Source organism: Vombatus ursinus, unplaced genomic scaffold (assembly GCF_900497805.2).
Source record: "Vombatus ursinus unplaced genomic scaffold, bare-nosed wombat genome assembly UNPS02008961.1, whole genome shotgun sequence".
NCBI lineage: Eukaryota > Metazoa > Chordata > Mammalia > Diprotodontia > Vombatidae > Vombatus > Vombatus ursinus.
In genome coordinates, this window is record NW_020948739.1 from 1,906,896 (window position 1) to 1,933,384 (window position 26,489).

Below are 26,489 nucleotides of genomic sequence, written 5' to 3' on the forward strand. Positions count from 1 at the left end.
AAGCCCAATAGGCTATTTTCTTGGGCAACTCCTGGAATTTGCTCTTCCATCCCTGGGAACCTGGGACCCTGGGAACCTGGGCTCTGAGTGATTAGTATTCACCTTATCTTGCTTAGATGCAGGCCACTTCCCTACATCTCAGTGCCAAGCTACGGTGTGCATATAACTCTTTTTAACTGCCCTCATTCCCCCTCCCCTAGCTCTGAGAGCTACAATAAAATCAACACTACCATTCCTCAGAAAGTCCTATCAGTCAATCACCCTAAAACTTCAATCACCATTCCCTCTGACTTTCCTCTCCAAAACACTCCTCCTTGGCCCTACCTCAGAGGATTATTGTGAAGCGTAACATACATAAAATGTTTTGCCACCCCTAAAGAGCTGAATAAATGCTAATATTATCAGTAAACACAAAATGATTTTTTTTCATGCATTTATACATTCAACAGAGAGTTTATTTAATGAAACAGCTTCAAAAAGCTTCCTTTTGCCACTCTGCTACCAAAGAGAGGGGACCCACATCATTCTTATAAGTTCAGGCTTCAGTCAATCAATCAACAAACATTCATTGTGTTCCAGGAACTGTGCTAAATGGTGAGTTACAGAAAGGCACTCCCTACCATTAAAATGAAACAAAACCAAATCGCCCCTCAAAACCCAAATCTCTCAATTTGACAGGAATCAGATTTTTAGTTTTCATTTTCAGCCTCAAAAAAACCAGTTCCTTCCCTACGCTGACGGGATTCTTATACAAAACCGCTTCCTCACTGTCAGTTTCACTTTCTCCTATATCTCCAGCAGCTCCTGGACCAAACTGCACACAGGGCAGGCTTTTTTGGCCTGAGGATGCTGCTTCTGAAACTAACTCCATTCAGTCTTCCCCTGAGTTTTTTCCCAACTTATTCCCTCCATCTCTTTTAAAGAAACTCATATTATTGGCTCTGATTAAAAATAGACATTTATTAAAAAAAACCCTCAGGCTAAATGACCAATTTACATAATAAAATTCTACATGAAACTCAGAAACGGGTGCCCCAACGCATCGGGGCAGGATGAGCTCTAGGAAGACTGGAGTGAGTGGAGGGGCTGGGGTCTCCCCAGCTTGCCATTCCGCAGGGCTGTTACGCAGGCTGCCCCGGGCTGTTTAGGCGGCTGCAGGTGAACAAGAGGGGACAGGGCCACATTCCTGCCGCTGCAGGCGCTGCACCCAGAGGCCCGGCCGCAGTCACGGGACTCGGGGCTTGCAGGGAAAGGCTTTTTCTTGGCGGAGCTCCAGAGGCAGAGAACAACCCGGCCCGGGTGCCCCCCACTGCTGAGGTGCTGCTGCTGCTGCTGCTGCCGCCGCCGCCGCCGCCGCTGCTGCCGCCTCTGCATCCAGTGCACTAGCCACCGCTGCCGGGCCTCTGTACACTCGTGCTCCAAGGTGCGTTTGTAGCGGAGTCCGGGTGCTGGTGGGAGGGCCGGAAGCCTGGGGAGCAAGATAGGAGCCAGGCCTCCAGTGGGGACGGGATAAAAGGATGGTAGTACTACTCTAAAATGGGAAGAAAAAACTCCCCTTCTACAGCGGTGCTTACAAGTCAAGACATCACCCGTGATGTCATTGGTCTTCTTTGAAAAGGAAGAACGAACAACATGCATTCCATGCATAGTAAGCCCTAGAATTAGTGAAAAATGAAACAATCCCTGCTGTCTAGGAGCGGATATTCTATGTGGGGGTGAGGAGGAGGGAGGACGCATTTATATTTAAAGTACCCCAGAACTTCAGCCTGCTTGAAGAGCCCTTGCAAATGCAATCCCCAGGTTTTTACAGAACAGGCTAAGGTCCAGCCTGCTGAAGTGACTGACCTTCTGGGGTAAGCCCAGATCCCGTGACTCCTAGTATTAAAGCATTATTCATGGCCTCTAGGAAACGTCTTACTTAATCCCCCTCCACCCAATATCCAGAGAGATGAAGTATGACCGAACAGTCTGAACAGTAATACAACTAAGACCCCCGGGGGGCGGGGGCCGGGAGTGGGGGCAGTTTAAGCAAAATTCTTAAGAATGACGTAGGGGAAGCAATTGGTAGTGGCTTTGCTTCCGCCACAAATGATACTTCCTTTCAAGAATCCACTTTTAGATATCTCTTTGACACCTCTATTCTAATTATGTACTTATCACATGTACCCTGGTTAGATTATAGCCTCCTTGAGGTACAAATCATATTTTATGTCTTTGTCCTGCCTCTATAACCTAGGAAAGTGCTTTGTTCAGAGTAACAACTTTAAAAATTAGGTGGGGCAGTGGACAGGGCTCAGAGCCTGGATTCAGGAAGACGGGAGTTCCAATATGACCTCAGATACCAGCTGTGTGACACTTAATCTTAAGGTTAAGTATATGACATTTGCTTCCGTTTGCGCAATTGTAAAACGGGGATCTTAACAACACCTACCTTCTAGAGTTGTTGTGAGGATCAAATGAAATATTTCTAAAGTACTTAGCACAGGGCCTGGCCCTTAGTAGGGACTATATAAACATAAAATTATTCCTTTCCCCTTCCCCCATTTGTTGGATTGTGTCTTCATCCCTCGGTCCCAACCATCCTCAACCATTTTTTCCTCACTCTTCTGTCTCTCATCCTAGAGTACCTAAGAAACTGAAGAGACATCAACAAAGGAATCCTTTATTTATGAACAGACAATATGGGAAAGGGCATATTTGAGAGTTTTCCTACTCAGACGAATTTTTTAGGGGAAGAACTCAGGACTTGCAACAGTTCCGAGGATTTGGCAGACTGGCTCCAGCTGATCTGGAGACATGCAATTACTAATTGTTTAAATGTAAGCAAATCAGTTGGTCCTATGCTTCCTTATCTCTAAAATGAGAGTATGCTAAGAAGGATTCTTTTTTTCAGGGAACCTATACTGTATAGTAGAAAAAGCACCAGCCCAGAGTCAGAGGACTTCTGTTCAAATCCTGTCTCTGATGCTTACAACCTGTGTGATCTTGGACAAATGACTTCGCCTCCCTAGGCCTCGGTTTCCTCCTCTGTAAAACAAGGGAGTTGGACTTGATGGCTTCTGAGGTCTTTTCCTGCTTTTTGTCTAGGATTCTATTGTTCTAGCTTTTTGATTTTTATAGTCCTTTCCTCCTTTTAATCTAGGATTCTATTGTTCTAGCTTTATTATTTTATGATTTTAACATTTTACTTCTTATATGTAGAGGCATGTTACTTATGGCACTGCATAGGCCAACCTGAAGTAGCTTATTTATTGATCTGCTGAAGTGGACTAATTGACAGCTTGTGTGAACATGGACAAATCACTTTTTCTCTGTTGAGGTTCAGTTTCCCTATCTGTGAAATGGTGTGGTGGGAGGCAAGGTCACTGGACTACTACTTTCTGAAGGCCTCTACACTTCTGAATCTCTGATGGCACCATCTAGTGATGCCACAGAAGGTACAGACAGTAGAGAAATCTGAATTCGTTGTTGATGTACCAGAGGACATCTTTGGGGAGAGAATCATTAACAGGAGAAAGGTGGCTTTGCTTTGAGTTTCAGCTATGCCATTGGCTAGCTCTGTGGGTCAATCTCTAAGCCTTACTTTATTCAAGTAGAAAGTGGATATTGTACTGTTTACAACTCCCCTACCTCACAAATATTTCTGTGAAGATGCTTTGCAAGCATCAAAGTGTGAACTCTGATTATTTACTTTATAGAGATGAAAAGTATAAATTTAACATTTTTGTGAATTGAATTATATTTTAAATGAGGATGGGAGTCCGGGCTATTTAAAGGAATGTATTTGGTTTCTTAGCAAAGTAAATGATCACTCCTAATTTATCTTAATTTTTCCATACACAGGGTGTCCCAAAAGTCTTAGGGCTGTTACAAGCTGTTCAAGCAACACTAAGACTTTTGGTTCACTCTATGTCACTTTACTTAAAGGTAGGAAGATTTATAACACTTATCTGCTTATGTTTTCCCTTTACCCCACTAATTTTGAACTGTTAACAAATAATCACCATGATGCTATGCAAAATCATATTAGCTGACATTTATATGATGTTTCAAAGTGTATAAAGTACTTTACAAACATCCCATTTGTTCTTCATATCAATCCCTTTGTACTTTTGATTTGATACCCTTCACGGGCCTCTCCTTGTCTAGCTTGTTGCTCAGGCCCTGGTGGGAAGCCAAGGACACTTCAGTATCTGGTAGTCCCCCAAGCGTATTTAGTGGCTCTCTTAACACACTTATGTTGACAAGGTTTCAAAACACAACAGTTTTATTTATAGAGAAAAGGACATGTAAAATATTCATTTTCAACCTTGCAGAGATTCAAGAGGCTAGCTCTTGCCCTTTTGCTTCATAGTACTTGTGCATATAGGGTGACCTCAGGTCATTAAGGGAAAGGCTGAACTTTGCTTCTCCTTCTTGGTTCTCTGAATCTTACAGATCTTTCCCTGACAAATTCTGTCCTCTTGGTGTTCTAACACTCTGTTACTGCCAATAGGTATAATAGGTCCTTCTTGCCATTAAAACCTGCTTCTCAACCCAAAGCTATTTGGCTCCATTCCAACAAATAGTGCCAGCTTTTGAACATTTGGAATTTGGAGAGGATTGCAGTGGTGCCTCAAGTAGAAGTGTTATAGCTCTTTCCTTCCCCTAGAATGGAGGTTTCTAACCTTGGGTCCATAGACTCTTAAATGATCTGTAGATAGCTTTCAGGAGTTCTGTGAACTTGAAGGAGAAAGATATTTTGATAACTTTATTTTAATTGGTTTTCTTTATAAGCCTATGCATTCTTTATGGATTTAAAAACATTATTTTGTGAAGGGGTACATAGGCTTCACCAGACTGCCAAATGGTTAAGAATTTCTGCTCTCAAATATTAATTTCCTCCAGCCTATTGAAATATTCTGCCCATTTGTTTCTTGGTCCCACCACCCCACCCTCAGAGTCTTTTTAGGTGGTTGTGGGAATATCTGATCCAAACCAATAAGTTTTCTTCTTTGGGTTGACTCTTGACAGTTTTGTAGTACTTTACTGCCTTCCTCTCTCAGTGCCTGGAGAGTGTGCCTTCTACTTGGGTTATCCTTTCCAACTGAGTCTTTTGGTGTTGGACAAGCCATTCCCACTTTACTTTCCATTTGTTTTTTTCTTCTCCCATCATCCTCTAGGATATCCAGACCACATCATGTAAATTGTCCTGGATAGTTTCTCCAACATCTTTGGGCATCAATTCTCTAGCAAGGGTCTGTGACTCAAATGCAGACAGATGAGGAAATTGTGTCTCAGACAGATTAGGTGACTTGCCTATGGTCATACAGCTACAATGTGTTAGAGCCAGATAGTTGATTCTAGGTTCAGTCTTCTCTTCCATCAACTATGCTGCCTTTCTAAGTGAATGAATGTTGAATTAAAAATTCTATGATTTTACCATATTGGTTTATATCAGGGTTATATATTAGAATGTAGGTTCACTAAAGGCAAGGATTTCTTTTTTGTTTGTTTGTTTATTTGCTTTTAACAGCAACTAGTACAATGACTGTTACATTGTTTAATAAGTACTCATTGAATTGAATGAGTTATCCTGGAATATAGATTACACCATTAAAGTAAGATCTCAGTGAAAGCCAAAAATATATTGGTAAAACTAAATAAGGGCAGTTAGGTGGAGCAGTAGATAGAATTATGGGTCGGAAGTTAGGAGGATTTGAGTTCAAACTTGGCCTCAGAAACTTGCTAGCTATGTGACCCTTGGCAAGTTACTTCGCCCTGTTGCCTCAGTTTCCTTATCTATAAAAGGAGCTGGAGCAGGAAATGGCAAACCACTCCAGTACCTTTGCCAAGAAAACTCCAAATGGGGTCACAAAGAGTCAGACAGCAAAAACAATATACGCTAAATAATGGCACCAGTTATCAGATATATTCAAGTTTTATGCAAGCTAGGTTAAAGGCTAGGGGTAGAAAATGTGGCCTATGGTCAGACCAATATCGAATGTTGTCTGGGCTAAGGATTTATTGTTCCTGAAATTACAGACTGTTCCAAGGAACTCTCCTTACCCAAGAGAGTTTGCTTGTGATTCTTTGAATATTCTTTCTCTTTGGCAACTCAGTTGTGAATTCTAGCTCTTTGTCTTTCCTCTTCTCTTCTGGTATAACAGGAGTGGGGGTGATTGAGGAGGGCACGGCTTCATTCTCTAACGCCATGTCTTAGTTCCCTACGACTCACTTGCTTCAGTTAAAGCCCTGACTGAGGCTGCCATATTTTTCCCCCATTCAATCTGGGAACATATTGTCATTCATTTGTGTACATTTGAGATCACAGAGCATAGACTTTTGTTGCTGGAAAGGATATTTGAGATCATGTCATTTTTAAATACATATTTTAAACAATATTTTTGCATGCATGTTTAAATAATTTTGCATGATTACGTCTAAACAATCAAAACTCCAAAGTGAGTAAAAGTAAAACAAAATAAAGCTATGCTACCTGCTTTAGCTGTTGTGAATGGTTGGATTGGATAAGACTGGAGCAAGTGGAGCCTACTGTGTCAAATTCAGTGGGGGTCTGACGTCTAGGACTATTTTTGTAAACCAGAAACTTTTTCTGACCCTTCCTGCCTTCCTTCTCCTCCCTTCGTCCTCATTTCCTCGCCCCTAAATTGATCAGGATCTTTGCTTTCTCAAATTTATCATAACATTTTTCCTGGCCCTCCTTTGGCCCGATTATATTCATTTTTTTGCCTTATATCATACTTAAATATATGTCTTACCCTCCCTACCCTCTTCCCAGTTAGTCTATAAGCTCTTCAAGGGATTTTATGTTGTTGTTTTTTATCTTTGAATCAGTGCTTAGTACAGTGCCATGCACTTAATGAGAGCTTCATAAATGTTTGGAGAATTGAATTACAGGGTCACATGTCTTCTAGGAATGGAACAACCAAACCAGAAGACAGTCCTTGGGGAATGGAGTGTTAAGTAGCCAAGAGGAAGGGGAAGGGAATAAGCATTTATATAGCACCTCCAGAGCCTTAGCCAGGCACTGGGCTAAGTAAGCCCTTCTACAAATATTCCAATTTGATCTTCACAATAATCCTGCTAGGTAGATGCTGTTGTTATCCCCATTTTATGGTTGTGGAAACTGAGGCAGACAGAGGTTAAATGACATGCCCAAAGGTCACACAACTAATATCTGAGGCCAGATTTAAACTCATGTCTTCTAGACTCCAAGTTCAGTACTCCATATACTTTGCCAGCCAAAAACAGCTTAGGAAGGGAAACATTTTCAGACTTTTTTTTTTTCCAAAAGGAATGATGAAAGGTTTGACTGTGATGCCCTATAAACATTGGTTACAGGAACAAAGGATATTTAGCCTGGAGAACAGAAGACGAAGTGGAGGAGGGCTTACAAATATACCCCTACTTTAGGAAAATCAATTTGACAGCTGAGCGGAGGATGGCTGGCAGTGAGGAGAGACTTATGGCCATGAGACCAGCCAGTAGTCCAGCATGTAGTAGTGCAGGTGGGAGGTGACAAGGGTCTGTGCCAGGGTATTGGCAGTGTCAGAGGAGAGAAGGGGATGAATGCAAGAGAGGTTATGAAGACAGAAACTGAAGTGCTTGGCCGCAGATCGGATATGGAGCGGGAGAGAGTGAGGAGAAAATGATCTTATGTAAGTTTCAGTTAAGGAGGAGGAGTCAGAGTCTGGCACCATTTTATCAGGGGGAAAGGATTTCCTTAATAGTATCCTTCTCAGAGAAGACAGCTAGGATCATACTAAAGCTAATAGTCTTTACTAAAGCTGGAGGTCTAAGTATATCTAAAACTGGTCCGAGGTGAATGTGAAATATCCGTTCAGTAATCCGACAAAGTTGTTTTTACCTTACAAGGATGGGTAGGAGTATAATGAGTTTAATGGGCTATTTGGTCATTGTTTTAGGTTTATGTGTACCTTTGAATCCTTCAAGTCTTAATGTCTAGTACATTTTCTAAGGATTGAGATAAAGGCTTTCTCATTACTCCTTCTCCCCTTCCCTCCAAAAAAAAAAAAAAAAGGCAACTAGGTGGTACAATGGATAGAGCCTGAGGTCAGGAAGACTTCAATTCCAACCCAGGCTCACAGACATACCAGCTGTGTGACCATGTGAAAATCAGTTAACCCTGTTTGCCTCAGTTTCCTCATCAGTAAAATTAATTTGGAGAAGGAAACCACTCCAATATCTTTACCAAGAAAACCCCAAATGGAGTCGTGAAGAGTTGGTCATGGCTGAAACATCTGAACAAGTTACAGCTGTGTATGAATCTTGGGTTAATAGTAATGTGGATATAGGTTGTGTACCATGATGGAAATAAATATGGATTTAGTCCTGGGTGGTGGTTGAACCTGGATTGCTGGAGAAAAAGGTTGAATGAGAATAAAGAGTCAGTGTAGGGTTATTGCCTTGAAAATTTCTGTAGTTCATTTAGAATTTGACTAAATTCTTTTGCTTTGACCCAGATAGAAAGACAAGCAGTGCCATATACAAACATTTAGAGAGTTGCCAATTTTGGAAGCAAAAAGTAGGTGGCCCTGTATGAATAATTCCCACCCAGACTCCATGGAATAGTTTATGTTGTGTTTTTTGTTTTTAATTTTTGACAGATGTTCCTGAAAATCATGGTGTAGTCAATTAATCAATGAATCAATAAAAATTTAGTGGAAAGAGAACTAGATTTGGGTCTGGCTTCAAATACTGGCTCTACCACTTATTTTCTGTATGACCTTGGACAAGTCATTTTTTTATTGTCATTTGTTGTTAAGTAGTTTCAGTCATGTCTGACTCTTCGTGACCCCATTTGAGGTTTTCTTGGCAAAGATACTAAAGTGGCTTGCCATTTCCTTCTTCGGCTTATTTTACAAATGAGGAAACTGAGGTAAACAGATGTTGAGTGATTTGCCAGGGTTACACAGCTTGTAAGTGTTTGAGGCCAGATTTTAACACAGGAAGATGGGTCTTCCTGCTTCTAGGCAGAAGCTCTATCCATTGTACCACCTAGCTGCCCCTTCCCTATAGGTCATTTAAACACCTCTCTCTCTCTCTTTTTCTCTCTCCATACATACATACATACACATACAGACATAAATGCACACACCGCTTTAAATATATAAAACTCTATATGTATAAACTTTTTGTATATGTGAACCTCTTTGTAAACCTCGGTGTCCTCATCTATAAAATAAGAGGGTTGTGCAAAATGATCTCTTACATCTCTTCTATGTCCAGATCTGTGATCTTGAGGTGAGAATACTATCAGAGTGGTTTTCCAGGTGGCTTTTTCATTATTAGTAGCACCTCAAGGTGATGGTGGCTTGTAGACTATATCTACTTCCTTGTGTATAGATGGTTACCTAATTCAGGGGCAAGTGAAGAAAGATGGAGATTTCAGGTCCCATGTTCTTAATTTGATGGTAACTAGAGAAAAAATGAGAAACTCATAAAATAAGTTAAAGTCTTGTGTTACCTTTTATTTTTTTTAAATCTGCCGAGTGCTAAGGCCCAGGGATGGCATAAACCAATTGCTGCCATCAGAAAAACTACTGCATGGTGCCAGTTTGATTTAGCTCAGGAGACTGTAACTTTCTGCCCTAGGGGGTAATGTGATGGAGTAGACCTTCCTACTACTCACAATATTATGAAAAAAAAAACACTAAGGCAACAATTTTTATTACTTGCCCCCAAGCCAGAGCTTTAAAATGTTCTCTCTCTCCCTCTCCTAAGCCACTTTGTTTTTAAAAACAAACAGTCCATTCATGTGTCCTCCTGAGTCAAGCTGTTAAACTCGTTGCCTTTTAGTTCTAGGTCTTATTCACTTAATGCACTGAAGTTGTAGGCTTGACATAATCCTGTGTCCCCAGAGTTTTTGTTTCCTTGCTATTTATATAATGGCCTAGGTACAGTTAAAGGCTGTATGGTTGATGAACTCTGCCAAATGTGAACAGGTTTGTGCCCTAAAGATTCAACAGTCTGAAGACGCAAATTGGTTTAATAGATCTAGGGGTATGCTGGTAAATGTTTAACAGATAATGTTCTCCAAAAAAAAAAAGCATGTAGGACACATTTGAAAATTTAATTTGCATTATTAACATTTTCTCCATCACTTTCTTAAGTCTGGACAATCAATTAAACAATAAATCAAGTCCTGATTTGTAGCATACTCTAATTTCTGAGGTGTAAATGCCCACACTGAAAAATTTAACATTGAGTTCTCTGGAAGATTGGAGCTGGCTACCAAATGCTTGACACTTACTAGCTGTGTGACCCTGGGCAAGTCACTTAACCCCAGTTGCCTAAAAATAAAATAAAAATTAAAAAACTAAAAAAAATTAAGAATGGAGCTGACTCAAGCATACCTTGATTATTACCACTTTCTGAAAAAGACAAATGGCTACTGAATTTGGAATGATTAATTATCCACAGGAGTTCTTAGAACTTTTCTTTATATTTTTTTGAGAAGGAGGAGGAAAAAAGGATGGGTGTATATAAACAATTAGAGGCCAGTCTAGGTCATCAAAAATGCATAGGAGATAAAATTATAGTTTTAGCACTGAAAGGGACCTCAGAGTAGTCTAGCTTCTTCATTTTACAGATGGAGAAACTGAGGTCCAGTGTGGCTAAGTGACTTTTCCAAGGTCACACAAGGAAGAAGTTTCAGAACTGGGATTAGAACCCAGGTTCTCTAATGTCAGGCCCAATGTTCTTTCCTTTGCATAATGGGTAAGAAGGAACAGGACAGGTAGGGCATATAGATAAGATAGATAGATGATAAATAGATAATAGGTAGATAGATGATAGCTAGCTAAATAGAAAGATAGAGCATTTATTAAGCGCTTATTATGTGCCAGATACATAGGTACAAACAACTGACAGCACTAAGTACATTCCCAGTAAAATACTGAAACAAAACTGTCTAATTGAAAGATTGCAAGTAATAGGACAACTTTTGACTTTTATAATCTTACTGATTGATAACTGTAACTTTGAAAATGGTCCATTGATAATTTGATAACCTTGATAATTGTTTATTGTGTTGGACCAAAGTTTTGTTGGCTCTCCCTGGGGGCTTAATTTGCGTGGTTATAGTCATTGTATGTATGTATGTATGTACGTGTATCTCTTTCTCTCTCTCTATATATATATGTGTGCATGTGTATATATATCTATATATCTATGTATGTAGGTATGGTTATGTCCCAGGTGTGGGAGGCACCATGTTCTTTTGGAACCACATCCCTAAGAAATCATCTTTTTTATTGTATTGTTATGGAAATATTTTCTTCCATAAGTTTAAAAAAAATAAGAATTCTACATGAGCCTTCAGCACAGGATGATATAACTTAGGAACTAACATCAAAGATTGCAATGAGAAGAGTACAAGTGGAAAAACAAAGAGGAAAAACAGAGAGGCAGAGGGAAGTAGAGGGCATGGTTAACTACTTCACGCCATGGTTGGGGGAGTTTGAGATTTCCCTTTCAGTCTGAGGTTAGACATTGGGAAAAGATATGATAGTACTGATGATGGGAAGTTTCACTGCTCTGCTTGATGCCTGGCTTAGAATTTTTTGAGTCTTTCTCCCTTATAGAATCTGTAGATCCCCTTCCTCTCTCCATCCTTCCTTATTTCTATTAAGAGCATCACCATCCTTTCAGCCACCCAGGTTCACATCCTCAGTCATCCTGAACTCTTCTCTTTCTCTGTCCAATCAATTGCTAAGTCTTAAAAGCAATCTTACATCAGTCTCTTTCTTTCTACTCTACCTTATTTCAATCTTTTCTCTCTTCCTCCTCCTCCTCAAATCAGTCCCTTTTTCTCTATTTCCCATGGTTACCACCATAATTCATGCCCTTATAAACCTTTCAAGAATCCTTTCTTCTTCTCTACTCTTGCCTTCTCCATCCTGGAATTATCATTTACATACTTATCTCTTTGTTGCATTGTATCCTTCAGTAAGCTCTTAGATGTCAGGGACTTTTTCTCTGCCTTTGTATCTGCAGAAACTAGCACAGTGTCTTACATATAAAGTAATTTTTTAACAGATGCTTATTGGATGAGTTTGAACAGGAGCACAGAGTTCCTGTGATGAACCCTGTTTTAGGCATGGAGTCACAACATGTGAGTAGCTAAGGGGCCAATTTTTATTTCAGAATTTCAGGCTTTCCTAGGCAAGGTGTTGAGTCTTGGCTTGGGCTCATCTGGAAATACAATTTCCATCCTTGTGGGATCCAGGCAAGTCACTTAACCTTTCTTGGCCTCAGTTCTTCCTCTGTAAAATGTGGTGGAGGAGTCCCTAAATGACTCCTAAACTTTCTTCTAGTTCTTTTTTATGATCTGATGATTGGGAGGATTTTGGTGATTTGCCATGGGCTACAATTCTTAAGGATGTTTGCCATGAGTGTATTTTCCAAATTTTACCTTGATTTTCTATTTTAAAACTATCTTTCCACCATCTTCATGAGATACCTTATAATTAAAGTCATGGTCTGAGGGAAGAGGCTCACAAGTATCAGTTTGATTAGATTGAAGCAGAACCAGGCTTTAATGCTTTGGAGAACGTGGGGGATATAGGGGAAGGAGTGTGTGCTATCTGAATTGTTGTTTTTCCTCTGCTTTTGTCACTTTTCATATCTTCATTTATGTCTTCCCATATTTCTCTGAATTCTTCATATTGATTATTCCTTACAGGGCAGTGATCATATATCACAGTTCAACCATTCCCCAGTCATTTGGCATATATTTTGTTTCCAGCTCTTTGCTATCACAAATAATGCTGCTATGAATATTTTCTCTTTTATTGTCACTAACTTCCTCGGAGTATAAACCCTATAGTGGGATCTCTGGGTCAAAGGATATAAACAACTGAGTAACTTTTCCTGTGTTATTCCAAATTCTCTCCCAGTATGGTTGAACTAACTCACAACTCCACCAGTAGCGAGTTAGCATTCCTAACTTCCAGTAGCCCCTCCAATAAGGAGTTTTCTCATTTTATGTCTTTGCTGCTTGGATGGGTGTGAGGTACAAAGGGTTGTTTTAATTTGCATTTCTTCAATTATTAGTGACTTTGAACTCTTTTTTGGGGGGGGAGGGGGGGCGGGCTAGGCAATGGGGTCAAGTGACTTGCCCAGGGTCACACAGCTAGTAAGTGTTATGTGTCTGAGGCCAAATTTGAACTCAGGTCCTCCTGAATCCAGGGCCAGTGCTCTATCCACAGCGCCACTGAGCTGCCCCAATTTTGAATTCTTTTTCAAGTGGTTGTTGATAGTTCATATTTATTCTTTTGAAAAATGTTCATTCATATTCCTTGACCACTTACCCATGGACCACTTACCTATGGACCACTGGGTGGCTCTCAATTTGTAGCTTTGTGTCGGTTCCCTTTTGATTTTGGATGCCAGGCTAGACATCAGGATTCAATGTAAAGAACATTGGATTTGGAGTAAGAGAACTTGGTTTTGACTCATGGTTCTAATATTGCCTATGTGTCTTTGGGCAAATCACTTAATGTCTCTGGGCCTCCATTTCTTATCTATAAAAATGAAGTTCTTGGGCTAGATAGAAGCATCAAAATCAAATAGAAAGAGATCCCTGAAGGCTGCATGTTGATTCAGAAAAGCACTAATTAACTATTACCTATGTTTTATTGTATTTTTATTTATTTTGTTAAATATTTCCCACTTGCATTTCATCCTGGTTCAGGCTAGGGAGGGTTACTGGAGAGTTTGACATCTCTGGAATTGATCATCTTCAAAGATCCTTCAGGTTCTAAGTCTATGATGTTATGTAAAGATTTTCCCTAATTAGTATCTTTTCCTCTGATTTTAACTGCATTAACTGTATTTGTGTAGAAGCCTCAGAGGAAGGGCCCTAGGGTCTGAGGATAAGTCAGAAGTGTGAATTCTAGGGTGACCTTCCGGGATTGAGAGATTTTTGAGGCATGGTAGAAAAGATCCAGAGGAGTATAGCCTGGTGAGAAATTTTACTCCTTCAAATGAATTTTTAAAAAATTTTTACCTAATTCTAAAAAAGTATCCCCTTAGAAATCTGAGGCATGTGGAACTAAATCTGCCGAACATTTTTATATTATTATATTGACAGTCTAGTCATGATATCTCTTCAATTATTTAGGCCTTGTTTCATTTCTGTAAATATTATTTTGTAGTTGTAATTATATAATTTCTGTGTTTGTCTTTGAAGAGTAACTCCCATATATTTTATATTTTGTTGTTATTTTAAGTGTAATTTATCTTCTTTACCCTCTTTGAGCCATCTGTATTTGTAGAATGAAGACCTAAGACTACTTGAGTTCTTTTCAACTGATGTTTTATGAAACTGGACTTTCCAAAGCACCTTTTTCATTCACCTAACTGGTATCTTTTCCATATCTTTCCCTAGGAATTCTATCATATGGATCCTTCCAGAAGCCTGGTACCTGGTCTTTATCTAGTCCCTAGCATTTTTCTTTCTATATAAACTGGATACATTTTTCCAGGCTTTTAGGCCAATTCCCAGGTTCCTTAGTTCATCAGGTTTAAAGCATCCTGGAAAGTTTTTTTTTTTTTTTTCTGCCACTCCTGTCTGCCTCCTTTTTCTCTGAAAGCATCCTTTAATTTTATGTTATACCTGTCTGCATCGGGCTACTTGGATTCCCTGCAGGGATGGATTAGAATAGGGCCTTTCCTAGTCATCTTCCACAACAGAGCTCCATGTAATTTGGGATTCAGGTACTGTGTTTCACCAGTGGCTCTCTATTGCATTTGGGATAAAATACAAACTCCTCTGTTGGACATGTAAAGTCCTTCACAGCCTGCTTCTGCCTTCCCTTTCCAGCCTTTCCCTTCTTCCTGGTTATTATGGTCGTGACAGACTGGTGTTCTTGCTGTTCCTCATAGACCACGCTCCATCTATCATCTCCTGTCTCTCGTCTGATGCTTCCCCATGTCTGGATATGCCATTCTTTCCTCTCCATGCCTTCAAAACTCAGTTCAAGTAGCACTTTCTTAATGAATGGCAGATTGGCATTGCACTGACAGTATTTCCATTCATAATTTCATAATACATACTTACATATTAAAGGTAATTCCACCTTACCTGTAGAGTCCTCATAAAAATCCATGTACAAAAGTTTAAATGTTTAAGCCTATGTACTAACATCTGTATACAAAAACATCACATTCTTCTTCACTGAGGAGCCTTTCTATCTCCTTCAATTCCTGACCACGTGGAGATGGCATACTATACCACTGCCGGGTGTGTATTTTAAACTCTACTCTATAACCCAAGATAAATCAGAATTATGTAGACTGTCAACTCCTTGGGAAGGGAGTGTTTTTTTTTTTTCCTTTGGATATACCTAGCACAGCATCTGGCTCTTAATAGGTGCTTAATAATAAATGCTTAATAATAAATAATAAATCATTTAAATTGAACTGAATTCTCCTCCCTTCCTCCTGGATTTTTAAATTTATTTTTTAGAAATATACAGAAAAATCTGATGATTTTTGTAGCTTTATCTTGTATCTATTATTTCATTGAAGCTACTAATTTTCTTGATTTTCAAGAATTCTCTAGAGTTAACCAAGTAAACCATCATGTCATTGGGAAATAGATATGTTTTTCTCTTCTTTGTCCCTCAATTTCTTTTTCTTGCCTTACTGCTTCTGACAGTGGGCATTGGGAAGTGTCTGATGTTTCCTTATTACAAAGACTGCTTTATGTTTATATGAATAGCACTACCAAACAATCTTTATGGAAATAAAAGAAAACTTAAATTAAGTGGGAAAATAGTGTTTCTGACTGACACCAATTTAATAAAAATGATTCTCCTTAAATGAATTTATAGATTTAGTGCTATACCATTCAAATTACCAAGGGAATCTTACATGTAACTAGACAAAATAATAATGAAATTCATTTAGAGGAGCAAAAGGTGTAGAGTTACCTGGGGAAACAATGAAAAAAAAAACAAGTGTGAATAAAAGAACATAACCTTATCAGACTTCAAATTGTATTGTCAAGTATGTATTGGAATTCTTAGGTACCAGTTAAAAAGCAGAAGAGTGGGTCAGTGAAACAGAGTAGATAAGCAAGACATAGAAGCAATAAACCTCATAACAGAACTTAGTGGGGAAAGGGCTTCTTTTTTTGACAAGGACTGTTGGGCAAAAGATGTTTAGACCAACAGCTTACACCATACATCACAGTCAGTTCAGAATGGTTACTTGACCTGAAAAGAAAAGGTCACATCATAAAAAAATAAATTAGAAGAGAACAAAACCAGAATAAAAAAAAACAACTAGAGAACAAAACCAGAAAAAAATACTTTTGGCTAGGAGGAGGATTCATAATGAGAACAAAGCCAGAAGACATCATAAAAGACAAAATGGGCAATTTTGACTACATAAAAATTACAAAGCTTTTGCAGGAATAAAATCAATGAAGCTAAAATGAGAGGAGACACTAAAGAGTAGGAAAGCTAGTTGCTTCAGACAGTACTAATAAAAGTCTGATATTGAAGATATACAAGGAATTATTAACAAAAATGTACAATATCAGGAACTATTCCTCAATAGGTGAGTGGTCAAAGACATGAGAAAAGAGAGTTTTCAAAAGAATTACAAATGACTGTGTGAGAACATGAAGTCTTTCCTGGTCTCCCCATTGCAAGGGCCTTCCCCCTCACCTCCAAATTATCTTTTTTCGTATATATTTTATGTAATGTCTTTATATATGTGTGTGTTCTTTCTGCAGGATGGTATAGTGGAGAGAGCACTTGCTTTGTGTTTTGAGGACTAAGGTTCAATTTCACCTTTAATACTGCCTGTGTCAGTCAGCCAATAATCATTAAACCTCAACTATTTCCCAGGCTTTTTGCTAAGTGCTGGGAATACAAAGAAAGGCAGAAGACAATCTCTGCCCTGGAAGAGTTCACAGTCTAATTGGGGACAACCTGCAAATAACTATGGACCAACAGGTTATAGGCAGCATAAATAGGAAATAGTTAACAAAGGGAAAGTATTGGGAAAGGCTTCTTGTAGAAGGTTGTGGGATTTTAGCTGTGACCTTTAGGAAGCCAAGAAGCAGAGATGGTAGAGCATTCCAGGCATGGGGGATAGCCAGAGAAAATACCCAGAGCTGTGATTTTGTGACCTTAGAAAAGTCATTCAACACCCCTGGGCTTTATTTTCATTTCTAAAATGATGCAGTTGGAGGAGAATGCCTCTTCTGATGATCCTGTGTATTTTATATTATAAGTTTCTTGAGTAAAGGGAACATAAGGACTGTCACATAGTCGGTGCTTAAGAAAAGCTTGTCAATTAAAACAACCCAGAGGTTTCCCCTCACATTTTGTAAGATGGTACAGATGAAAAAAATTGAAACAGAGAGTAAAGGCTATAGGAACATTCACATTTCAAAAAATAGATTTTTATTGCCATCTTTTGATTTTACATTATTTCTCTCTATGTCCCTTCCTCTTCCCTTTTCTGAGAGCCATCCTTTGTAAAAGAAAAAAATAGAGAAAAAAAATTAAGCAAAATCAAGTTACACATTGAAAAATATCTGACAATATATTCAAGGTTCTACGTTTTCTCCTTTGAAAAGGTGTGTTGGTAGATGTCCTGTGCTCCTCTGGTGTAAAACTTGGGTCACTTAATTTTATGATTTTAGACTTGATTGTTTTATGGTTGTTCTTTCCATTTACATTATTGTAGTCATTGTGCATATTGTTTTCCTGGTTCTGCTTATTTTACTTTGTACCAGTTTCTATGTCTTTCCAGGTTTCACTGTATTCTTCCAATTGGTTGTTTCTTTGGTAATATTCTATTATAGTAATATGCCTCAGTTTGCTTTTTAGCAGATTTCTATTGATATCTTTTGTTTTTATACCACTTAAATTTCCACCTTTGTCCTTCCCCAAACCCTTCTAGAGAGCGATCCTTTAAAGCAAAGAATAGTAATAATAATAAAAAGAAAATGAGGAAGTTGAGAAAAAAAATGATCAAAACCAATCCATACATTGAAAAAAACTGGTCACTATAGTCAGTGTTCCACAATGATGGAATCTAACTCCCTCTCCTCCAAATTTCTCCAAGGGAGTTGGGGGAGGTTTCTTTTCATATCTTTTCTTTGGGGCCAAACTTTTTTTTCTTTTTAGACAATTGGGGTTAAGTGACTTGCCCAGGGTCACACAGCCAGTCAGTGTCAAGTGTTTGGTCTGAGGCCGTATTTGAACTCAGGTCCTCCTGACGTCAGGGCCGGTGCTCTATCCACTGCACCACCTAGCTGCCCTGGGGTCAAACATTTTTAAGAAATAATTTTGCAATATTCATTTTCAGTTATTTTATGGTGTTTTTTCTTTCCATTTCCATTTATGTTACGTATATTTAATTTTCCTGGCGCTGCTTACTTCACTTCGCATCAGTTCATATTGTTTCTTACAGCACAATTCTTAGGCATCTACTTTGTTTCTAGTTCTTTACTACTACAAAAAATGCTGCTATAAATATTTTGGCATATATAGAGACTTTCTTTGTGTCAATGACCCCCTTGGGGTATATGCCTAGCAATGGAGTTTCTGGGCCGAAGGGTATGAACATTTTAGTCCCTTTATTTGCATAATTGCACTAATGCCTGAAGATGGAATTGTAAGGTGTTTCTGGCTCACAGTTTGGAATTATATAAGAAAAATAAACACACTGTCTATACCCTTAATTCAGTAATCCCAATACAGGACTTACGTCCCTAGGAAGTCAAAGAAAGAAGCAGAGGAACAATATATAACAAAATATTCACAGTCACACTCTTTGTGGTAGCAAGAGACTGGAAAGGAATTAAGGCGTCCATTGATTGAGGAATAGCTGAAAAAAAAACTGTAGTCTATGAATGTCATAGAATGCTATTGTACAGTAAGAAATGATAAATATGAGGAATTCATAGAAATTTGGAAGATTTGTGTGAATTGGTGGACTAACTAAGCAAACCCAGAGAATAAGACACATACAGTGACTAAAACAACTTAAATAAAAAACAAAAATATTGATAAAATAGAAACCAAAAATGTTAATACTGTGATTGCTGTTATAATTAAATAACCGTCATAATAACTAAAAGGAAGTTGAGCTCTTGAGTAATTGAGAAACTAATAATGTTCCTAGAGAATAGATAATAAAACATACCTCCTTCCTTATGGCACATAGGTGGGATAGGGCAGAATGTTGTCTACAATGCAGATGGAGTCACTATCTAGGGTATTTTTGCTTGTTGATTTTTGTTGTTAAGGGAAGGTTTAATCTAGAAGGGAGGATGTATGTGTGAGGGGAAGTATCTTTTTACTAGAAATGCCTGTGATGTAAAGAAAATAGCTGTCATTAAAACATATTAAAATGAAGATATTATTTTTGATCATATTTAGGATAAGCTCTTTTATTTCTGTACATTTTAGCATCTAATATAAGTGAGTATTATATTTTCTTTGCATTTTTCAACAGACATTATTGGAAACCATTAATTATATTTCTTTTTTTTTGTTTGTGTAAAATTATGCCCTACTTTTCAAAGTAAGGTTATCTTTTTGTGAAAGATATTTTCGTTTATATTTTAGCCTTTCATTTAATGTATTTTCATTGATGAATAATTTTGGGAAGTGTGGACCATCAATTCTTGGCAAGTAAGTTGTCTTCCTTTGGCTGAAAGTATCGTTTTTCTTTAATTTGTCAGCTTTCAAACTTGGTGACTAAATTTTTGAGTGAGTTATACTTTGGGTTTCTCTCAAATGGAATCCCCTGGATTTTATAGGGCTGAACTTTGTATTCTAGTTCTAATACTTCTGGGGAGTTTTCTAATACAATTTTCTTCAATATGACATTTAGCTTTCTGGGAGGATTCATTTTTCTATAATACCAAATGATTCTTAGATTATCTGACCACCCTGCCTTGAAGCCCAGTTAATTTGTTGAGACCTCATCTGTTCTAATTTTACTGACTTTTTACGTTGCTCTCATATTTCTTGTTGTATACATGTATTTTGAGTGCCATCTTATCCATGATTTTTTGGAGGTGTCTTTTGCTTTGTTAAATTTACTAGCTTTGGCTCTAAACCTTCAATTTTCCCCCCAGGTTTTAAAGAACTCCATTTTTATTCCTTATTCCTTCTTTGAATCCTCGTATTAGGTTTTTCTTCTCTGGGAGTTCTTATGATCATGCCATCCTCTTTTTTGTCATTCTGTTCACAGTTAGTGCAGTATTATTCTCTTCCTTCAAAGATTTCTCACATTCTTTTGCTGAATAGAATTTTTAGGAGGTTTACTTATTTCTTCATTCTTTATGCTTTTTTAAAAATGAAGAACTTTCCTTGTTAGGTCTGCCCCCCCCACCCCACTTCTTTTTGTGCAGGTTCCAATTTATATGGTATATCTGTCAGGTGAACATCTTAATGCTACTACTTTCAACTTTAGAGGGTCATTATGAAGATCAAATAAGCTAATTTAACAGTAAAGCACTCTTGTACTGTGATGATAATGATGATGGTGATGCAGATAATTTATTCTTAGATCCCTGAAGGCAGGGGTCTGGTCTCATATCTTTGTATCTTCCTCAGTGTTTAGTACCATATTCAGTCATTCAGTCATGTCTGACTCTTTGTGATCCTGCGGACCGTACTGTTCATGGGGTTTTCCTGGCAAAGATACTGGAATGGTTTGCTATTTCCTTCCCTAATGGATTAAAGCAAACAGAGGTTAAGTGACTTGCCCAGGGTCACACAGTTAGTAAGTGTCTGAGGCCAGATTTGAATTCTAGTCTTCCTGACACCAGGCCTACCTCTCCATCCAGCTTAGCGCCTACTAGGCACTTAATAAGTGCTTGTTGAATGAATGGAGATATTCCTTCTGCCTGATACCCCCAGCCAACGCTTCCAGGGTTCTCTTTTCTTTTTTTTAATCATCTCTATTCCTATGTTTTTATCCTTGCCCTTATTTTTGTAGTTAGCTAAGACAATGACAGAAAAATAATTATAAAGACACTGCAAAAACATTATTCTCATTTTTTAAAAGCTTTGTCATTACAGGAAGGTGCTGGACTGCCCAAACAGTTCAATTCCCACTTTAATGATGAGGAGGAACACGGTGTCTCTAGAGGAATCTTTTTCACTATTAAAATTAATTTTATCTTTGAGGCCCTTGCTGGATCCAGAGCTGTAATTATTGCTTTTGCTAAGTATCCTCGTAATACACTGATGCCATGTGTATAATGTTGCAGAATTATTGTTGAAAACAGCTGGCTGCTTCTCTAACATTTTTTTTTGTTCTGTTTTCATATACCTTGCTGATCTGGGGTTTTGTGAAAGACGTAGTACCACAGGAGGGATAGGAAATGAATGGAGACAATGCAGATACCAATAAGATCCTTGAGCAGGAGATCAACCAATTAGGGAAAACCAGATGGACCATTTGATGCTCATCTTACCAGGGAGACAGGAAATAGCTCTTTCTATAAGCTTCTTTCCATCTTTTGATGGAAGAGCCTTTAAATATCTTTTCTTCAGTTAATAATCCTTGCAAGAAAGTGGATTCTGTCATTCGTGGTCAAATGTATTTCTTCCCCTTTTTAAGAACTGCAGCCTTGGAAGGAGTCAGGTGATGGTGTTTGGAGGATAGCTTTCCTATGAGACAAGGATGCTGCTGAGCTCAAGGGGAAAGCTGTTGGTGCTCTGTTTGCAGCCTTCCTGCCATAATTCTTACTGCCGAAGCAGCAGATGGAGAGGGTAGTGATTGATGACAGGTCTCTTTGGATATACTTAGGGGTGTCAGGAAGGAGGAAAATTGGTGGTGTGTGGCAGCCAAGAAAGCTAATGAGATCTTGGGTTGTATTAAGGGGGAATGATATCCGAGAATAGGCTGATGATCATCCCACTGTATACTCTGCCCCCGTAAGAATGCATGTGAAATATCACGCTCAGTTCTGGGCCACTTATTTTAGGAAGGACATTGATAAGATGAAGAGTAGCTGGAAGAGGGAAGCTGAGATGTTAAAGGGACCTAAGTTCATGCCATTTGAAGATTGACTGAAGGGATTAAACATGGTGGTTCAGTCTAGGGTTAAGAAGGTTTGGGATCAAGGGCAGCATGATTGTTGTCTTCAGGTGTTTGAAGGGTTAATGTGTGGAAGGGGGACTATTTTTGCTTAGCCCTAGAGGAGTGAACGAGAGGCCAGCTGTAGAAGATTTGTTCAGTTGTTTTCATTTGTGTCCAACTCTTCATGACCCCATTTGAGGTTTTCTTGGCAAAGATACTGGAGTAGTTTGCCATTTCCTTCTTCAACTCACTTTACAGATGAGGAAACTGAGGCAAACAGGGTTAAGTGACTTGCCCAGCAAGTAAATGTCTGAGGCCAGATTTGCACTCAGCAAGATGAGCCTTTCTGACTCTAGGTCTGGCACTCTATCCACTGTGCCACCTAGCTGCCCCTATGGTGGAAGGTGTAAAGTGGCAATTATAGGCTTTATATAAAAAGTAAAAGTTATGTCAAAATAGATTGGACAGCTGCAGGAAGTGATGAGTTCTCCCCAGGGCTGTTCCACTAAATATTTAGCAACTGACTTGGGGCACAGCAAGGAATGTAGGCATGATATACTTAATGTTTAACTGCATTATTAAGATTTTTTTTTCTCATCACTTTCTTACATCTGGAGTCCAGGTGTGAGGAACCTGAGGCCTTGAGGCCACATGTGACCCTCCAGGCCCTCAGGTGCCGCCCTTTAACTGAATCCAAACTTCACAGAACTGAAGGGATAGCAGGGTTGGAAATGAATGGAGACACTGAAGATACCAGTAAGATCCTTATCAGACCTCACAGAACTGAAGTTTGGATTCAGTTAAAGACTGCCCTTGAGGACCTAGTGGGCCACATGTGGCCACAAGGCCAAGGGTTCTCCACCCCTGGACTCTAGACAAGCATCAAAGCAATAAATCAAGCCTTGATTCATAGCATTTGAGGGTATCTAGAGTGTAAATGGTCACAATGAACGTTGAACAATTAGCTATCTCGAGCCAGTCCTAGCTGTCTCCAGCACACCCTAGTGCCCCCTCCCTGTAGATCTCAAGGCAGGGGCTGATCCCTTGTCTGATATGTGGTAGAAGGGATTCTTGTTTGGGTTTAGGTTGGACAAGATGGTCTTTGAGGCCCTTGAAAACTCTGCAGTTACATAATGCAGAGGTGAGTGACTGAAGCTGGTCTTGGGACGAAGAGTCTTAGACCACAGAAGGATTAGTTAGGAACTGTGGTGAACAGTATGTTACTTGTCAGGAAGTAACCCTCTGAGGCCCAGTTTGGTTGAGTTACTTGCCTAAGATCCGTAGGTAGTAAGTAACAAAGCTGAAATTTGAACTCAGGTCCTCCAAATCTCTTCAAATTTGGGCAGGGAGGTTGCACGATGGATAGAGTACTGGACCTGGAGTCAGGAAGACTCATCTTTGTGAGTTCAAATCTTGCCTCAGACACTAGCTGTGTGACCCTGGGCAAGTCACTTAACCCTTTTTGCCTCAGTTTCCTCATCTGTCAAATAAACTGGAGAAGAAAATGACATACTACTCCAGTGTCTCTGCCAAGAATACCCCAAATGGGGTCACAAAAGAGTCAGACACGACTGAAAAAGGACTCAACAGCAGCCTCCAAATCTAGCCCTCTTCCCTCTATTCCACTTTGGCATAGCCCTACCTTCAGCGTAACTACTATGTCAGTAAATCAGTCAACAAGCATTTATTAAGGGCTTACTGCATTCCAGGAATTGTACTAAAAGCTGGACGTACGAAGAAAGGCAAAACCAGTCTCTGACCTGAAGGAGCATGCCTTATAATGGAGGAGACAACATGTGAATAAGTGTATGCATACAAGATATACATAGGGTAAATAGGGGCAGTTAGGTGGCTCAATGGATAGTGTACTGAGCTTAGAGTCAGGAAGATCTGAGTTCAATTTACCATTAGACACTTATAAGCTATGTGATCTGGGCAAGTCACTTAACCTCTGCTTGAGGTTAATGAGGATAAATGAGGATAATAATACTACCTACCTACTTCCCAGAGTTTTTGTGAAGGATCAAGTCACTTAGCACAGTGCCTGGTGTCTAGTAGCGCTTATAAATGTTAGTTAATGTTATGGGCGACTTGGTGGTGCAGTGCGTAGAGTGCAGGGCTTGGAGTTAGGAAGACTCATCTTTTTGCATTCAAATCTGGCCTCAGGCACTTACTAGCCATGTGACCCTGGGCAAGTCACTTAACCCTGTTTACCTCAGTTTCCTCATTTATAAATGAGCTGGAGAAGGAAATGGCAAACCACTCCAGTATCTTTGCCAAGAAAACCCCAAAGGAGGTCATGAAGAGTCAGACAGGACAGAAAAATAACAACAAATAGGGGGTAATTTCAGAAGGGGAGGTGTTTTGGTAGGGGAGACAGGGAAAGGCCTCCTGAAGAAGGTTGGATTTGAGCTATCTTGAGTTGATCAAAGACCGCCCTCCCCATAGCAGGTTGTGAGAGGCCTTTGTTTTCAGTCAAAATCTCTGCAAACACTAGTGGATGCATCTGGAAAGGACTCTTGAAGAAAGTGGCCTTTGAGCTGAGCCTTGAAGTCAGTGAGTAGAAGAAACAATTGATTAGAATAAATAAATGGTGAAGAGGCAGCATATGGCACAAACCATCCAGGATCTGGAACTGTTTCTGGGTTGGTTTTCAGAAACTAGTAAAACTTTGATCCCAAGCTGCCTCCTTCTGAGGATGGGCTCTGTTTCCCTTTGTGGTATCTCCTCTATGGGCCTCCCCAGTCAGGGAGGGAAGAGATGTGTATGGAAGAGGGGAAGTAGTCCTCTGCTTTGAGGGAACAGAGAACACTTTGAATACGGAAACTGACAAGCCTCAGACAACCCTGAAGCATCTTTAGAAGTGGAATCCAGCAGGATAATAGGGACTGTGGCTGTCTTGGCACTAGGGTCTTTCTGGCACAAATGGCCCTGTAAACAACTCTTCAAACATTTGCATCTGCACACATGAAATTAGATTCTCAGAATGTTCAATTAAACATTTGCCAATGGAGAAAAATGTTTGTTTCCTCAGCTGACCCACTCCTGGCTTGGGCCTCTCTTTCTCATGTTGGGGAAGCAGGCTTAGTGGATTTAGTTTTTTTCTGTCCTTAATAGAGTCCACTCATTCCTTTATCCAGACCAAATTCCTCTTGAAGGCAGCAGAGGCACTGCCAGCCACTGAGGATTGTGGGGTTAGGCTAATTGAAAAAAGAAATCTAGATATTAGGATTGCTTTTCAAACCTGAGAACATGTATCCCATGTTTTAGACATTTAGCATAAGTCTAAACTGCTTAGATCTCATGGAAGTATAGAAGTGACCAATAGAGCCCTGGCTGCCCATTTCCAGTATAACACAGGTGGATGCAGGTGTCTTTGAAGAGGGTGCGCTTGACCAGCAATAGTCAATAGCTAATAGTCTGATAGTCATTGTAACCCTTCTTCCCTAATTTTTTTTTTGTCTCTAAGAGATTTAATCAACATTTTGATTAAACATGAGCTTATTTTTAGTTTAAGGGTCATGCAGTGGCTTTTCAGGTTATGTGGTTCCCACATAACTGCTGCTTTAGGAGTTTATATGAAAAAAAAAGAGTTTAGAGTTCACTCACAATTGCTTAGAACCCCCAGTCAGGAGAATTCCTAACATTCAGGTACAGGTCTGGCTCTCTGCATTAATCTAAATTTATTTTTATTTCTAGCTAATCTTTATGGTTAAGGCAAATATTCAGGTTACTGAAAACATTTGGGTAGAGAAGTGAGCATGCTATCTTATGTTTTTCAGTTGTGTATGACTCTTCATGACCCCATTTAGGGTTTTTTTTTGGCAAAGATACTGGAGTGGTTTGCCATTTCCTTCTGCAGCTCATTTTACAGATGAGGAAGCAGAGGCAAATCGGGTTAAGTGACTTGCCCAGGGTCATACAGCTAGTAAGTGTCTGGAGGTTAGATCTGAACACAGGAAGATGAATCTTCTGACTCCAAGTCCTTTATTCTACCCACTGTGCCACCAAGCTGGTCTATAGAGAGACATAGGGAGGGGCAATTGGGGAAAGGGCAGATCTTGGTGCTTTCCTCAGGCTTTGAAGAGATGAGTACAAATGGTAGCTCCAGCCTGATTCTTTTGCTGAGATGATCATAGGGTCTGCAGCCCTCCTTTGTCTCTTTTTTCTGCTACAGCTAAGTCTTATATTTTCTTTCTTCTTTCCTTCCTTCCTTTCTTTCTTCCTTCCTTCCTTCCTTCCTTTCTTTCTTTCCTTCTTTCCTTCTTTCTTTCTTTCCTTCTTTCTTTCTTTCTTTCATTCTCTCTTTCTTTCTTTTTTCTTTCTTTCTTTCTTTCTTTCTTTCTTTCTTTCTTTCTTTCTTTCTTTCTTTCTTTCTTTCTTTCTTTCTTTCTTTC

At 39.3% G+C, this 26,489-nt stretch overlaps 2 protein-coding genes across 5 annotated transcripts in view; one reads left to right on the forward strand and one right to left on the reverse strand.

The window, feature by feature from the left end:
• Positions 1-940: 940 nt before the first annotated feature.
• On the reverse strand, positions 941-7,703 carry LOC114034302. The gene is made up of 4 exons (XM_027849939.1): positions 7,486-7,703; positions 1,919-1,984; positions 1,753-1,845; positions 941-1,468 (listed from the first exon to the last, which is right to left on the reverse strand). Exons 1-4 carry the CDS (start codon positions 7,701-7,703, stop codon positions 1,060-1,062), a joined length of 786 nt encoding a protein of 261 aa, XP_027705740.1. The 3' UTR covers positions 941-1,059.
• The window catches only part of CPQ (carboxypeptidase Q), a 624,148-nt gene continuing 599,010 nt past the window's right edge, over positions 1,352-26,489 (forward strand). For all 4 annotated transcript variants that reach the window (XM_027849956.1, XM_027849959.1, XM_027849958.1 and 1 more), the window contains exon 1: positions 1,352-1,423. The gene's annotated coding sequence lies outside the window, so the exon portion shown is untranslated. The remainder of the gene's footprint in view (positions 1,424-26,489) is intronic.